Genomic DNA, 13,831 nt, shown 5'->3' on the forward strand with positions numbered 1-13,831 from the left:
AGTGTGTTCAATAAGGTTTTAATAAAGAAATGTACATTTAAGAAATGAGATGCCCGCAAATGTATACCCTTTGAAAACTTTTCGAATGTATAAACTTGCATCTCTCATCTAACAGCTCAGTTTGTGTGCTGATGATCAATACAAAAAAATCACAAAACCCAAAATGACTTACTGCTGCTTTCACTGGTTCTCAGAGTGGCATCTGTGAAGCATAGCCAGGGGTCAATGATTGAATTTTTTCACAACACACCATTATCAAAGATATTATATTTACTGTTTATATAAGACTATTTGACCGGGCACTTGAACTGAATTTATTCCAGACCTCAATAACTCATAAATAAATAAATAAATAAATAAATAAATAAATAAGTCATATATCAATACCATACCATCAATACATCAGTATGTCAGTAATGCCTATAATAATGTCAATCTGGTCCTAATGAAAGGTTGCTGTAGTTGTTGTTTTCTTTTTTTTTTTATTAATGAGACTAATATGTCAATAATTTGAATTATATTATAATTCATAAGAATATCATATAAATATGTGGAATTTATTTTATATAGTTTGAGAACAGCTGTATAGCCTTAACCACAAAAGACTTTTATTGAGAAAACAATCACTTCCGGTGGAGCGTATTGTCAGTTTCCTAACGTTCCTCTTTTCACCCTGTTTGTAGCAGCAAAATCTGGTGCTGAGTTGTTGATAGTGCTGCTTAGGCTATATGAGACTATAACTGCGTTAATTATTATCATTTATTTGAAAATTAGTTGGTTAGAAACCTCCATGCTGTCAGAGAGTAAGAGTAAAGAGTAAGAGAAAGAGTAAACACTGAGAGAGAGAGAGAGAGAGAGAGAGAGTGAGAGAAGGTGTTCAGTCGTCAGGACGCGCTGTCTCGATGCGGAGTTGGATCAGGTGTTAATATCGAAACATTTTTCCATCCCCACGGTGCCGGAATGAGCTTTTTCGGTTTTGGTCAAAGTGCTGAAATCGACATAGTTTTGAATGACGCTGAAACGCGGAAGAAAGTGGAACACAAGACAGAAGATGGGAAAAAAGACAAGTACTTCTTATTCTACGACGGCGAGACGGTTTCTGGCAAAGTCAACATCACGCTTAAAAACCCGGGGAAGAGACTGGAACATCAGGGCATTAAGATCGAATTTATCGGGCAGATCGGTGAGCAACACTTCCTAACATTTCTCCTTTCTAAACCCTGGCATACAACAGCAACACAGGCTTTACCCGGGCTGAGACCGCGCTCGAGTCTGGCTGCATGTGCACGGGAGATGACTTGCTCAGTACATGAGCTCTGTGGGGTCTGATGTGTTTGCAGGTGGATTAAAGATGGAGGTTTGCTGAATTCAGTTAGATGTTGTTAAGATGCCTGCTGCTGTCTCGTGACATGTGACATCCGGGGAAAAGAAAGAGCGCGCTATGATTACTCGGCCTTTGGCCTGTGTCACGTGACGACTGGCTTCTTCCTCAGTGTAACAGCATTTCGGCTAATAAATACACCTCACTTGGTAACAGTTAAAAATACATTATATATAATGATATATAATATTAAACACTATAAAATGTGTTTAATATTATAGAGCAAAGTCTTTTAAGTCGAATTACCGTGTGTATTCTACATTTTTTGTATGTAAAGGACACTACTGTTTACTGGAGATAGACTGATAGATATCACATATAGTCATATTTTTATTAGATAAAAACAGCTGTAGCTACACTCATTGGTCTTTTTTTTATCCTAAACTATCCTATAGACACACTGTGTAGGTAGATTTTTATACATTTAGTCACTGTAGCCCAAACATCACAGTCAGAGAACCACCACAGGGCCACCTTCTTCTTCTTCTTCTGGCTGTTCCTGTTAGGGGTCTCCACAGCAGATCAGTAGTCCACATATTTGATTTGGCAGAGTTTATACCCCGGATGCCCTTCCTGACACACCCGTCCCGACACACCCGTCCCCAATTTTATCCAGCCTTGGGACCAGCACTGGGAGTGCACTGTTGTGCAACCCCAGTAGCTGGGCTTGGTTCTCTGACCGGGAATCGAACCCGGTCCATGGTGATGAGAGCGCCGAGGCCTAACCACTAGTCTTCCAGGGACCGACCGCAGGGCCACCTCTGACTAGATAATAACAGGGTGAGGTATCTTCTTCTGCTCAGCAGTGAAAGTGTTGGTATGAGTGTATAAGACATAGCAGTGTTCCTCGGATTTTTTTAAACGCCCCAATATCACTGCCAATTTGCTAATTCCAGCCAACGGCGTCCTCCAATCAGAAACTGACACACTGCATATGGAGAAAGATGAGTGTAGTCTTCAACTGTATGCTAACAGGGAAGGTGTGTGGAATAAAGAGGCTGTAGGTGTGCACAGTGTGTATAAAAGCCTAACAAAGCTGCTTCATCTAACACACGTATACCAGCGCAGCACTCTACCCAAATAATGTCTTAATAAGCCATGGTGTTATGATTGTTTCCACTGATGGTTGACAAAAAGAGGGCTGTCAAATTTAAGAGCCACGTATGGGATACAGTCAGTAATTGTATACCTACAAAGTGTAAGTTAGGTGTACTAATAAAGTGGCCAGTGACTTTGTGTGTCTTTGGAAAGATATAGGGCCAGTGTACACAAAGAATCTTAACTTACCAGGCCCTAAAGTGGCAGTAAAAGTTTTAAAAGAGGAAGAATTCCTAAAATAAGGGCAAGGGCGGGGTCGACCCCATTGCTACGGACAATGGCGTGTTTAATGAATGAATATTTACATTTATTGGCTGATGTGTTAAGGGTCTGTGTGGTCTTCCTAAACCATATCCCAATGCATGTTATAAATAAATACAATTCATACAAAATTTCATATTTGCAGTTTATCTTCGTAGCATTATTTTCATGCTGCTCAAGTAGTGGAGAGTTGTGTAAAATCTGAGCAGTTCTGCATTACTTAATAGAGGTGACTGCCCTTATGACTCCATTGACATATTCCTGCAATCTACACGATAGGTTTTTTCAAGCTTGTTGTCATTAAAAATATCAAACACATAGACTATAGACACTTTATTACTTCATTAAATCGCTTTTAGGGTTGACTGTCATTTTGAGACTTCTGGGAGTACTTCTAAGCTTTGACAGGCTTGTAACCTGCTTTCAGTGTTAATTACACTTAATTAAATTAGGAGGTTTAAGTTTAACAACAAATTCTTAAGAGTTTCTCCTAACTCGGCCAGTTAGGAGGTAGATTTAGCCTTAGCCTAGTATTCTGTGTGGATACAGCTCACTTGGGAGAAGCTTGTCCCTCGTACAACCTCCTTTGAAAAGACAACACATGCATAATTCATTAATTAGTAGTCACACATTTTCCCTTTTTCTCTTGCTCCCTATTTTGTGTTTTCAGAGTTGTACTATGACAGAGGGAACCATCATGAGTTTGTGTCTCTGGTGAAGGACCTGGCTCGGCCGGGTGAGATGAGCCAGTCTCAGACATTTGACTTTGAGTTCACGCATGTGGAGAAACCGTACGAGTCTTACACGGGCCAGAACGTCAAACTCCGGTATGCATCTGCAGTAGTATTTATAGTATAGTATAATTTATAAACACCAGATTCATAAAGGGTTAGTCATGTTGAAGTATTTGCATAGAGTTTAAGTTATGAGATTTCTATCTAACTCTTCAATCTATCATTCTATACTTCAGCTGATTTTTTTTTTTTTTTTTCTTCAAAGCTATTTTCTAAGAGCGACTGTCAGCAGAAGGCTAAATGACATCACTAAAGAGATGGACATCGTTGTGCACACACTCAGCACATATCCAGAGCTGAACTCCTCTATTAAGATGGAAGTTGGGATTGAGGACTGCCTACACATTGAGTTTGAGTACAACAAATCCAAGTAAGTTTCTAAATTTGTGAATCATGGAATCAGAAAAAAGTGGCCTATATACTATTCGGGGAAACAACTTCTCTGTAATATGATCTGATGCAAACGAGTTAGCTTGCTCTGTAGCTGTCACTTACTGTTCCTCAGATGTGGCTTCCCTTAAAGCTAGAGTGAGCCAGTAATTTAAAGGGGCCACGGTACCATCACAACATCTACAGTTTAGCCGCGGCGTTTATGATTTTGGACCCCTTGCTACAGCAGATACATGAAAACTACTTTTCTGCTTAGATCATATGTGAATAAAATTCACCAGAAAGCCAATTTACTGAAGAGGAAATGACACGAGCACTCACGTTACTTAATGTGCTTATTAAATATGTAATGTCTTTAAACTGATCTACAAAAAGACAGTTAATCAACAGTAAATATCTAGACAGTTTATTCTCATATGCAACATTTTTTGTAACAATTGTAAAAAGCAAGGTTGTCAAACTCATTTTAGGGCAACTCTGTGTTAATCAATAACACATCAACAGCTCCTCTTAAATATGTTCATTTATTGCCATTTATCTGAAAGGTACATTCTGAATGCACAACCAGAATAAGCATACATAACTAGCAAAACATAATAGCACACTGGAATTCATTACCTAAAGCCCCTACCAAATATATACAATACCTTGCATAAGTATTCACCCCCCTTTCCCGCATTTTACAGTGATACAGCCTGGAACTGAAATATACTTAATTGGATTTATGTCGTATTCCATGAATCTTAATAAAAATGGACCATAATAATAGAAAAGTGTGTGTGTGTGGTGGGGGGGATCAAGACATTTAGTAAAATCATTAATAAATTAAAAAGTTATGAATGCATAGGGTATTTACCCTCACTGCTGTGAAATCCCTAAATTGGATCTTTTTGGAAAGTGACACAGTTACAGTAAGTTTATGGCCCTGAGTTTATTGCTCTACTTTGCCCCCTAGTGGAATAAGAGAGACTAGCTCTTTTTCAAATATGTATATTCAATTATGTCAACAAGACATAACAAGTTTTAATTTACAGCTCAGTTTCCTAATTCAGTTGATGGTGGGTCAGATTAAAACCATTATCATGCTGTATGTTTAACACCCCTGGTATAATGTAAGCTTATATACTCACGTGTTTGCTTATAAATCCGAAACAATCTGCAGATTACAGTTGAATATCAATCCCAATACATGTTTCATCATTTATGTTCGCAATGTTGCCAGCTCTGCAGTACGATTCGATTCCAGATTATTGGCACAAATCTAGGTATCAGATCGACAGGTGTGATGTCTACACTCGAATATTTACTACTCCTCATTTATGTTATGAAAAGATGAACAGTATGTAAGTAATTACACATGTTCTGAGTAATTATACACATACCCACTTGTCTTTTAGATACCATCTCAAAGATGTGATAGTTGGAAAAATCTACTTCCTTCTGGTTCGGATTAAAATCAAACATATGGAGATAGACATCATTAAGAGGGAGACGACAGGAACTGGGCCCAACGTTTACCATGAAAATGACACCATTGCAAAATACGAAATCATGGATGGAGCACCAGTCAGAGGTACAGAGCAGCGGACGAAGCTGAATCCTTCTCAGATTTAAGAAAAGAAATATTTGTTGCCACTATTGCAGTTGCATTTAATGTTAGAGTAATGTTTTGCGCTTAATGAAGATGTGCGTAATATTTTATTACTTTTCTTAGCTGCATGGGTAGCTGATTGCATGTATTTATTGTTTATATAGTTTCCATATTGCCAACGTACAAATTCTAACTCCTAGTCTTGCTTCAATCATTGAGCAATATGTCAGGTTGTGAGATGATGGACAGCTGGACAGAAAATAATTACAAATCAAAATAATACGAAGGGCTGCATCTGATACTGTCTTGTAACTTATATAAAATAATGTGATAGGTTTATCATATAACATCAGTGTATTTGAATAAACATACCAGTTTGGAATTTAATGCATCAGTATTTGCAACAGTACAGTACTTACACCTTAAAAGTATCTGGCAGGTTCTCTTTCTCACCCTTCCATCTTTTTATGTTCAGGTGAATCAATCCCGATCCGACTCTTCTTGGCTGGCTATGAAATGACTCCCACAATGAGAGACATCAACAAAAAGTTCTCTGTTCGCTATTACCTCAATCTGGTGCTCATTGATGAAGAGGAGAGACGTTACTTCAAACAACAGGTGCAGTTTGTGTTTAAATTTGCACAGTAATTTAAGGAAGGTGGCTTCCAGTATAAAGCTTGATAATTGCCTAAACTTTTCACAATATCACAATATTGTTTTACAAACCAAGGCTTGCTTGGACTAAATAAAATAAATTCTCAGGTACTGAATTCGAAACACTCTCCACTCTCCACCACTTGGAGACAAATCTAGAGCTGCGTCTTAAATGGCTTTGTGTTTTGTATCATTTTAGTGTTTAGTTTGTTCTAATGCACTAAAAATTAAATATAGAATCTTGGACACTTTCTGCACTAAATGTCCCCAGCTTCCTCTACATAGTGGAAGGGGCAGAGAGACAACACACACACGCACACACACACACGCACGCACACAAGAATGACGCTACGTGATATTTTGTCATGTCTATTAGGTGCAAAACATGACTGTTTGATTTTACCGCAGTAAAAAATATGCATACTGCATACTCAAGTTCATGGTGTATATTATTATATTGTGTGTTTATACCACAGTGCTGCTGAGTCGCTAATTCTGATTGGTCAGAATTCTAATAGTAAACTGATATATACTGATTTATTCTAATATATACTCGTTGATATGGTGAAGTTTTCTGTGAGGAGACATTCGTTTATCATTTATGAAAGGAGTCTCCAGTGTCAGCTTAAAGCTTTTGCTTTACGTTTATCATCACTGAAAAGGATGGCGCGACAATGCCCACTGCGATTTATTGGTAACATGACGAACTGCATTTTTTTTTTTGGGCTTATTTTGTCTTAACTTAAAGAGAGATTAAAGAGAGAGGGGCAAAAAAAGAGAGACTGGTGAGTTTATGACTGTTTATAGCTGCTATAATGTAAACATTAACAGGAAGTACCTTGCTCTATAGATGTTCTACAACAGTAAATATAACTATAAACTGGTAAAAAAAAAAATGATGTCATTCTTTAATTTCTAAATGAAAAAGTAGTAAGTTTAGCTGTCGTTAAGCAGTAATAAAATCCTTGGGTATGTGTTCTTACTGGAAAATAATAAACTTCAGGCCACATCACACCACCCTGTTAATTATTTTCCTACAGCAGCACTCGGCATCGTGTTTTATTCCTTATATACACCATAGTAAACAATTTGAGATGCAGTGCGAGCATTTTAAATGTATCCTAGAGCCACTAACACATACACTGCCCATCACGTGATCTTCCTCCTCCTGTATGAAATGCAGGGGTAGTGATGATATTTTGAAGCAGCCAAGATGACAATATTGCATTTTGATCATATAATTAATTATGCACTCATGCCAATAACATCATATGTGTGACATGTGCCACGTAATGGCAGTGCTGTAAAAATCCCATGTGTTGCATTGGCCTTTCACTGAGCATCAATTGTGGTGTAAATTAAACGAATTGATACTGATGAAGTTGATTCCAGACTGGTTAATAAAAAAAATTAATTTACCATGTTTGTACTTGGTTTGACTGTTCACTGATGGATGAAACTGACGTTTACGGTTCTTGTCTTCTGTCTTGGTTGTGCAGGAGATCACGTTATGGAGGAAGGGGGACATTGTGAGGAAGAGCATGTCTCATCAAGCTGCCATCGCCTCGCAGCGCTTTGAGGGCTCTGCTAGTGCAGAGAAGGCCATCGCCCAGTCCAAGGAGGACAACGACTAATAACCTGCAAAAGAAGTCTCTTCTCTGAGTGTAAAATTGTAGGGTTATGGCTGTCTGAGTGACTGTGACCGTGTGTGTGTGCGCGTGTGTGTGTGTTTTCGAACACACCTGTTTTGAATGTATACATGTGGGGGTGCAGCTATGGCATGATGGTCTTTTCCATTCCTAAACATTACATTCTGTGATCGAAAAAAAAGCTTGAAAATAGCATTTTAAGAAGCAGTGTAAATGAGGAAAAGTTAAATGTTTATTCACAGTTACAGAGTCTCATTTGCCAATATATTATCAACATTTTTCATCATTCATTTGAATTTCATTCCACTTCATTTGATCCGGCATTCCAGTCTCTTTTCATTTTACTTTTTGTTTTTATGTTTTGATTTTACATATCATGATATCTCCTATTTAGCAACTGTCCCAGATAAAATATCTTTTAACATTTAATTTTCATAAGATTTTCATGCAATTCGGTCTTTTTTTTAATGTCAGTCAGTCAAGTCCTGTCAGTTGTGTGCTCCTGTAAGGGTTAATGTAGCCATGAGCAGGACCAAACTGAATTTAATAGTGACTTTAGAACATGAGTGCTGGCACATTGAGGCTGCACGTTCAGTGTTGAATTCACCCGAGACGCTCATGATATCCTGAGGATGTTCTTGTTAGACGCCATTATTAGAGCCAGTTTTGTAGACATGCCTCGTCGTCATTCAGTGTTTCATATCGTGCTGTAAATTTGATGCCAGAATTTGTGAGGCTTTAATGGAATCATGTCTTGATTTTTGTGCCTAATTTTTTGATTATACTGATTTTCATTTTCTGCAGTACTGGGAAATATGAGCTCTCTTTACTTAACAAACTCGTAACTGTTGACTAACTCTTAGAGAAATATTTGACTATAACAAGTATAACTTAATGAGCTGTTTAAAATAAAAGGTTATTCAAGTGTTAGTGTGCACAATAGATTAGTATTTCCATTTGAAGACAGTTACGAAATAGTATGGACTTCTTTCCAGTGTAGTACTGTAACTGTTAACATCTTCAACCTTTATAATCATTCCTTAATGTGACACTTTGCAAGCATTTTGAAACAGCAGGGATAACTTACATGTCCCAGGTGTGACAGTCGAGACAGTCTTTTGGTCCCGTATTTCCCTTGTTTTCCGGAAAAAAGGAACTTCGTGTTGAGTATTAGATAATTTACAAGACTAATTGGCGATGTGTGAGTGTGTATGTTTAAATCTATGTGTGCTGTTGCCTTAAAAGAAGTGACATTGGTGTACTTGTTGGCAAAAATGTTTCAACTGAAGTTCCCAAATGCCATCGAAAGCAGTGCTTACTTAAGGTTTTGTGGAAGCTATGATTTGGTAAGCCAGCCATCTACCAGCTGCAGATGATTATTATTGTTTTCAGAGAACAAGAGGAGAAAAAATATCTTTTTATTTGCTTGCAGTTCTAACTTCCTAATCCTTTATCATTATAAGAAAAATGTGCATTAAACAGCATTTCACAGTTATATATTAAATTTAAGTATGTACAAAATTTATTTACAGATATGAAAGTATATATATGTTTTGGAAATGACTTCTTTAGAAATCGCTTATGACAAGCTTTTAAGGTACTCGCAGGATTAGCGCAAAGGGAATTTTAAAGATCTTATACTGTGCAGTACACAAACTGCTGTCACTGCTCGTATTTCATGTTCTGTAAATGAAAATGTGTTTTTACTCAGATTTCCCTGATTAAAAGAGCCCTCTGAAGTTTTCACTGTTTTCTTTTGTGAAATGTTTCTTCTCCACCAGGCGTTCTCAGCTCTTATCCTGGCCACCTGGAGAACCAGGAGAAGACACACTGTCATTATTCGAGGCATCAGCCAATCATATAGGGGGGTAGTAGAGGTGTAATGATACGGCGTATCTTATCGTTCGATATAACGCTCTTGATTCGATATGTCTCTGTATCAAACAGTAAATTCAACAGACTGCATTTGAAGTAGGCAAATCATGAAATACCTCTGGTATAATTCAAGGTGTAATAAACATTTAAACTTAATCAAGCCCACACTTCCTCCTCTGAAAAAATAGCGTCCTCTTTATCTCAAATCAGGAGAGGCTACAAGGATTAAACACACACACTCCTAAGCACACTCTTTTCACCACACTACCAGCTACCTACTACATTAGCATCTCTCTCTCTCTCTCTCTCTCTCTCTCTCTCTCTCTCTGAGCTACAGAGAGCTGCATGACTTCAGACATGCCTCCTTGAACATCACACTCGCAGGGTTCACATAGTTGTGAAGCAAGGTTGCAGGTGAAAAAAAAAAGTGTTAATACGCATTGCCTTTTCCAATGTCTGAACGGTTTGGACTAGTGTCAGGTCTTTTTGTGTAGTTTTGAGATGTAGCTTTTGGTGTAGTTAAATTTTGCTGAGCTTGGCCAGAGAGCTGATGTTTAATTAGCCATGTTTAATTGTGTTATAATCTAATGCACAGCTTTTGTTTCCTTACATGGTGCTAAAAGTCTTAATGGTTCATGAAAAAGCTGTCAATATTAAGTTTCAATTAAAATTGAACTTAAGGCACATATTCAGCCAATGTTTATTTGTGGTGAAAAATATATTGTATCGTAACACCATTGTATGGTATCGAATTTGAGTTTTGTGTATCTTTACACCCCTAAGGGTTATGGTTATCCAATCATTTAACAGATATTGACTATTAATCACAAATTGCATTGGCCAATTGAAAAAATTTAGATATTTTCATACAGTTTTTTTTTTTTTTTTTAGAAGTCAGTCGGTCTTTCTTTGCTATTCTTGAGTCTCGTCAAAGCAGCCTCTGATCTAAACCACCTTATTCAGTCTGACTCTTCAGATTGGCCAGGGCTTTCACATGCTTGAAATTCTTTTGTCGTATTTTTGGTCACATAATGAGAGCACCAGTTTGCCTTTCATTTAATTACAGCCACAAGTATTATTCTGAATATCGCACATATTCTGAATATCGTACAGTGACGCAAGAGCCTCAGACAGAAGTTTTCAGCCAGTTGATGAATGAAAATGTGCAAGGTGGTTATAGTATGAATATATTTTATATTCTTGTCATTTAGAAATGTTCATTAATACAAAACATACATGGACTATATAAAATACTTACAGTTTTTCAGTAATGCATGTAATATCTTTTCACATTTTCAAAATTCTGAAAGCTCGGCCTTGCAGAAGCAGGGATACATGTTCACTATACTGCAGTTTATCATGATAGTCACTAGAGGGCAGAACCACTCTCCTGTGTGGAGCAGGACGTTAGTGGCAACTGTGTTTTCCTTAATTAATCATTTACTGAGGTGTATTCGTCTGGAGTATGTCTCTTACATATACAACAATCATGATACTCTAGTATAGTACCATAAAATAGTCACAATGTTCTATTATTATTATTAGTAGTAGTAGTAGTAGTCATTTATTATTATTATTATTATTATTATTATTATTATTATTGTTGTTTATTTTATTTTATTTTTTTCCTCTGGTGGTGGTGCAGCGGGTAGCATTGCCACCTCACAGCTCCAGGGTCCCCGGATTTATCCTGAGTTTAACCCTGCACATGAGTTTCATCCAGGTTCTCCGGTTTCCTCTCACCTCCCAAAAACATGCCAGTAGGTGGGTTGTTTAAGCTAAATTGCCCAAGGTGTAAACTGAATGAGCTTGTGAGTGTGTGTGTGTGCTGCCCTGTGATGGATTGACATCCCATCCAGGGTGTATTCCTGCCTCATGCACAGTGTTAGGCTCTGAGATAAGCTCTGAGATAGGCTCTGGATCCACCGTAACCCTGACCAGGATCAAGCGGTCACTGAAAATAATTATATGAATGTATTATTATTATTATTATTATTATTATTAGTAGTAGTAGTAGTAGTAGTATTAGTATTATTACTGGTGGTGGTTGTTTACATTTACACCATCACAGGAGTGTGAAGGAGTAAACGCAGTTATTTCTCACTATTGATCTGTAATACTGTATTGTGTGAATCATATTCCATATGTGAAATCTCCTCCAGGCTGGATGGCTAGAGCAGCATGTTTTGAAAGGTATGTAGCTATATGATGTCTTCCTTTCAGCAGTGGGAGAGCAGTATTGATCAGAACGTGAGTGCTGCTGACGGCTCTGTTTTTCAGACTGAAGGCTGAAGTAGCAAGAAGAGCAGCTGTTCTCGGTATTGATCCCAGCCAGGAGAGAGCTGAATGTTGCTGAACGCTCAATGGAAGGCTGACCTGAACCTGCGGTAATGCTGCATGAAAAGTTCAGTTTACTGGTGCGTTCTATACCGCAGAACAGTTTGCTTTGTCCATCTGAAACATCTTCAAAAGTCAGAGTATGCTAGGTGTTAAAGTAGTCAAATCTGTTCGGTGAGGCCAGTTTAACTCAAGCTTAAAGGAAAAAAGATACTTCAAGAAAATGAAATAAAATATTGACTTCCAAAGTATTGTGTACAATACAAATAGGGTAGTACAAATGGACTGCTGTATACGTAAACTAAATGAAATTCTATAAAACAGACATAATGAAATAATGTAAATATATAAAAATAACAATGCACAAGCTGGTGTTAAGACCGGATTTAAAATTGTAAATAGCACAAAAAGTCCCATTCCATATTCTTGGGGCAAGAAAAGACCTGCAAAGAATCTATATAAGCATAACATGTAACACTTAAAAGTAAAAGTTTATGTGGGCTAAGAATTCCATAAAGATGTTGTCACTAACACTTTATGCAAAGCTACGACAGCGTGGAGACGTGCTAAGGAGCTGCTTTTCAATTCTAACCAAAGAAACCGCTCAAGTGCAGTCCTCAGCGTTGCTGTCAGGTTGTTATAGCAACAGCGGCCTCTCCGTCATTCAGGCTCTATTTTGACTGTGTTGTAGAGGGTGTGTGTGTGTGTGTGTGTGTGTGTGTGTGTGTGTGTGTGTGTGTAGGGTGGTGGGGGGCCTGTCCCTATTTAGGAAAAATCAGGTCATCACAGTTTGTCCTTGAGGAGGCTGGCTGATTTCTCCCACTCATTTCCGTATGTAATGAAGGCACTAAACACTTCATCATGTAATGAATGTGGAAATTTAAGCCGACAACATGACAGAAAGATTACTCTATGCATTTTGGCCTCATGCAATCTATCCATTTAGCATTTTGGCATTATTATTTATCAAGATGTCTGTTTCTGGTTTGATAGTTCTGGAAACAGAATTGAAGTGAGTGTGCAAAATGTAAAATGGTTGGTTTATTATTATTTTTTTAAATCTAATATAATCCAAATGTTTAAATAATCCAGAACACATCAGTAGGTGGGTTGATCATGGTGCTTGTGCTTAGAACAAATTTCATTTCATTCCTTACAGCTCTACTGAGTTATTTTCACTTCTTTGAAGCATATTTCAAATTGATTAGGAACATACTAGTTAATTTGTATTTCATAAATCTCTTAACATGAATTTTGCCACAAAGTTACTGTCTAATGATCAAATCATGACATTTAGAGTAGCTTGTTATTATGTTATTCCATGGTTCCATGTGGAAATTACAGTGTAATAGGATAAAACTATATAACAGATAATGACCACATTGTGTGAATTTGTATAGATTTCATTTAGGCCTCTTTCTTTCTCTCTCTCTCTTTCTCTCTCTCTCTCTCTCTCTCTCCACACAGTATTGTGTATAACTGCATTTGTGTGTCAAGGCAAAATACTCATGAAAACTATGCATAAAATAGTGCCTGGAAGTAGGGTAAGACATACAGTAGATGAGGCTACAGTCTGCTTTAGTGCTATAAATGAACCCATTGTTTCTGATCACATTCTCTCCATGGTGAGGATTTGACAGGATTTTGTTTACAGTCTGTTAGATGAGATCCTAATCTAGAACATATGCATGATTGTCAGTTTTCTGCAAACACACAAACATATAGTGAGACACAGAGCTACACAGTTATACTCAGTGAGGGCTGGAGGTGATATTAGATAGGAGGCTATAATCTGTCTTGA

General features: G+C 37.5%; 1 protein-coding gene across 1 annotated transcript; it reads left to right on the forward strand.

Annotated features, from left to right (window-relative positions):
* Positions 1 to 634: 634 nt before the first annotated feature.
* Positions 635 to 9,564, forward strand: vps26bl (vacuolar protein sorting 26 homolog B, like). Its single transcript, XM_026941955.3, has 6 exons — positions 635 to 1,183; positions 3,411 to 3,567; positions 3,740 to 3,904; positions 5,322 to 5,497; positions 5,991 to 6,133; positions 7,669 to 9,564. Exons 1-6 carry the CDS (start codon positions 961 to 963, stop codon positions 7,801 to 7,803), a joined length of 999 nt encoding a protein of 332 aa, XP_026797756.1. The 5' UTR covers positions 635 to 960; the 3' UTR covers positions 7,804 to 9,564.
* Positions 9,565 to 13,831: the final 4,267 nt, after the last annotated feature.

Source organism: Pangasianodon hypophthalmus, chromosome 17 (genome assembly GCF_027358585.1).
Source record: "Pangasianodon hypophthalmus isolate fPanHyp1 chromosome 17, fPanHyp1.pri, whole genome shotgun sequence".
In the NCBI taxonomy this organism is placed as follows: domain Eukaryota; kingdom Metazoa; phylum Chordata; class Actinopteri; order Siluriformes; family Pangasiidae; genus Pangasianodon; species Pangasianodon hypophthalmus.

Excerpts from the sequence above, each read along its gene's own strand:
- vps26bl (XM_026941955.3), top strand. The coding sequence starts at position 961 with ATGAGCTTTTTCGGTTTTGGTCAAAGTGCTGAAATCGACATAGTTTTG. Across the intron at positions 1,184-3,410 it reads CGAATTTATCGGGCAGATCG|AGTTGTACTATGACAGAGGG; the intron begins GTGAGCAACACT and ends TTGTGTTTTCAG. Across the intron at positions 5,498-5,990 it reads GGATGGAGCACCAGTCAGAG|GTGAATCAATCCCGATCCGA; the intron begins GTACAGAGCAGC and ends TTTTATGTTCAG.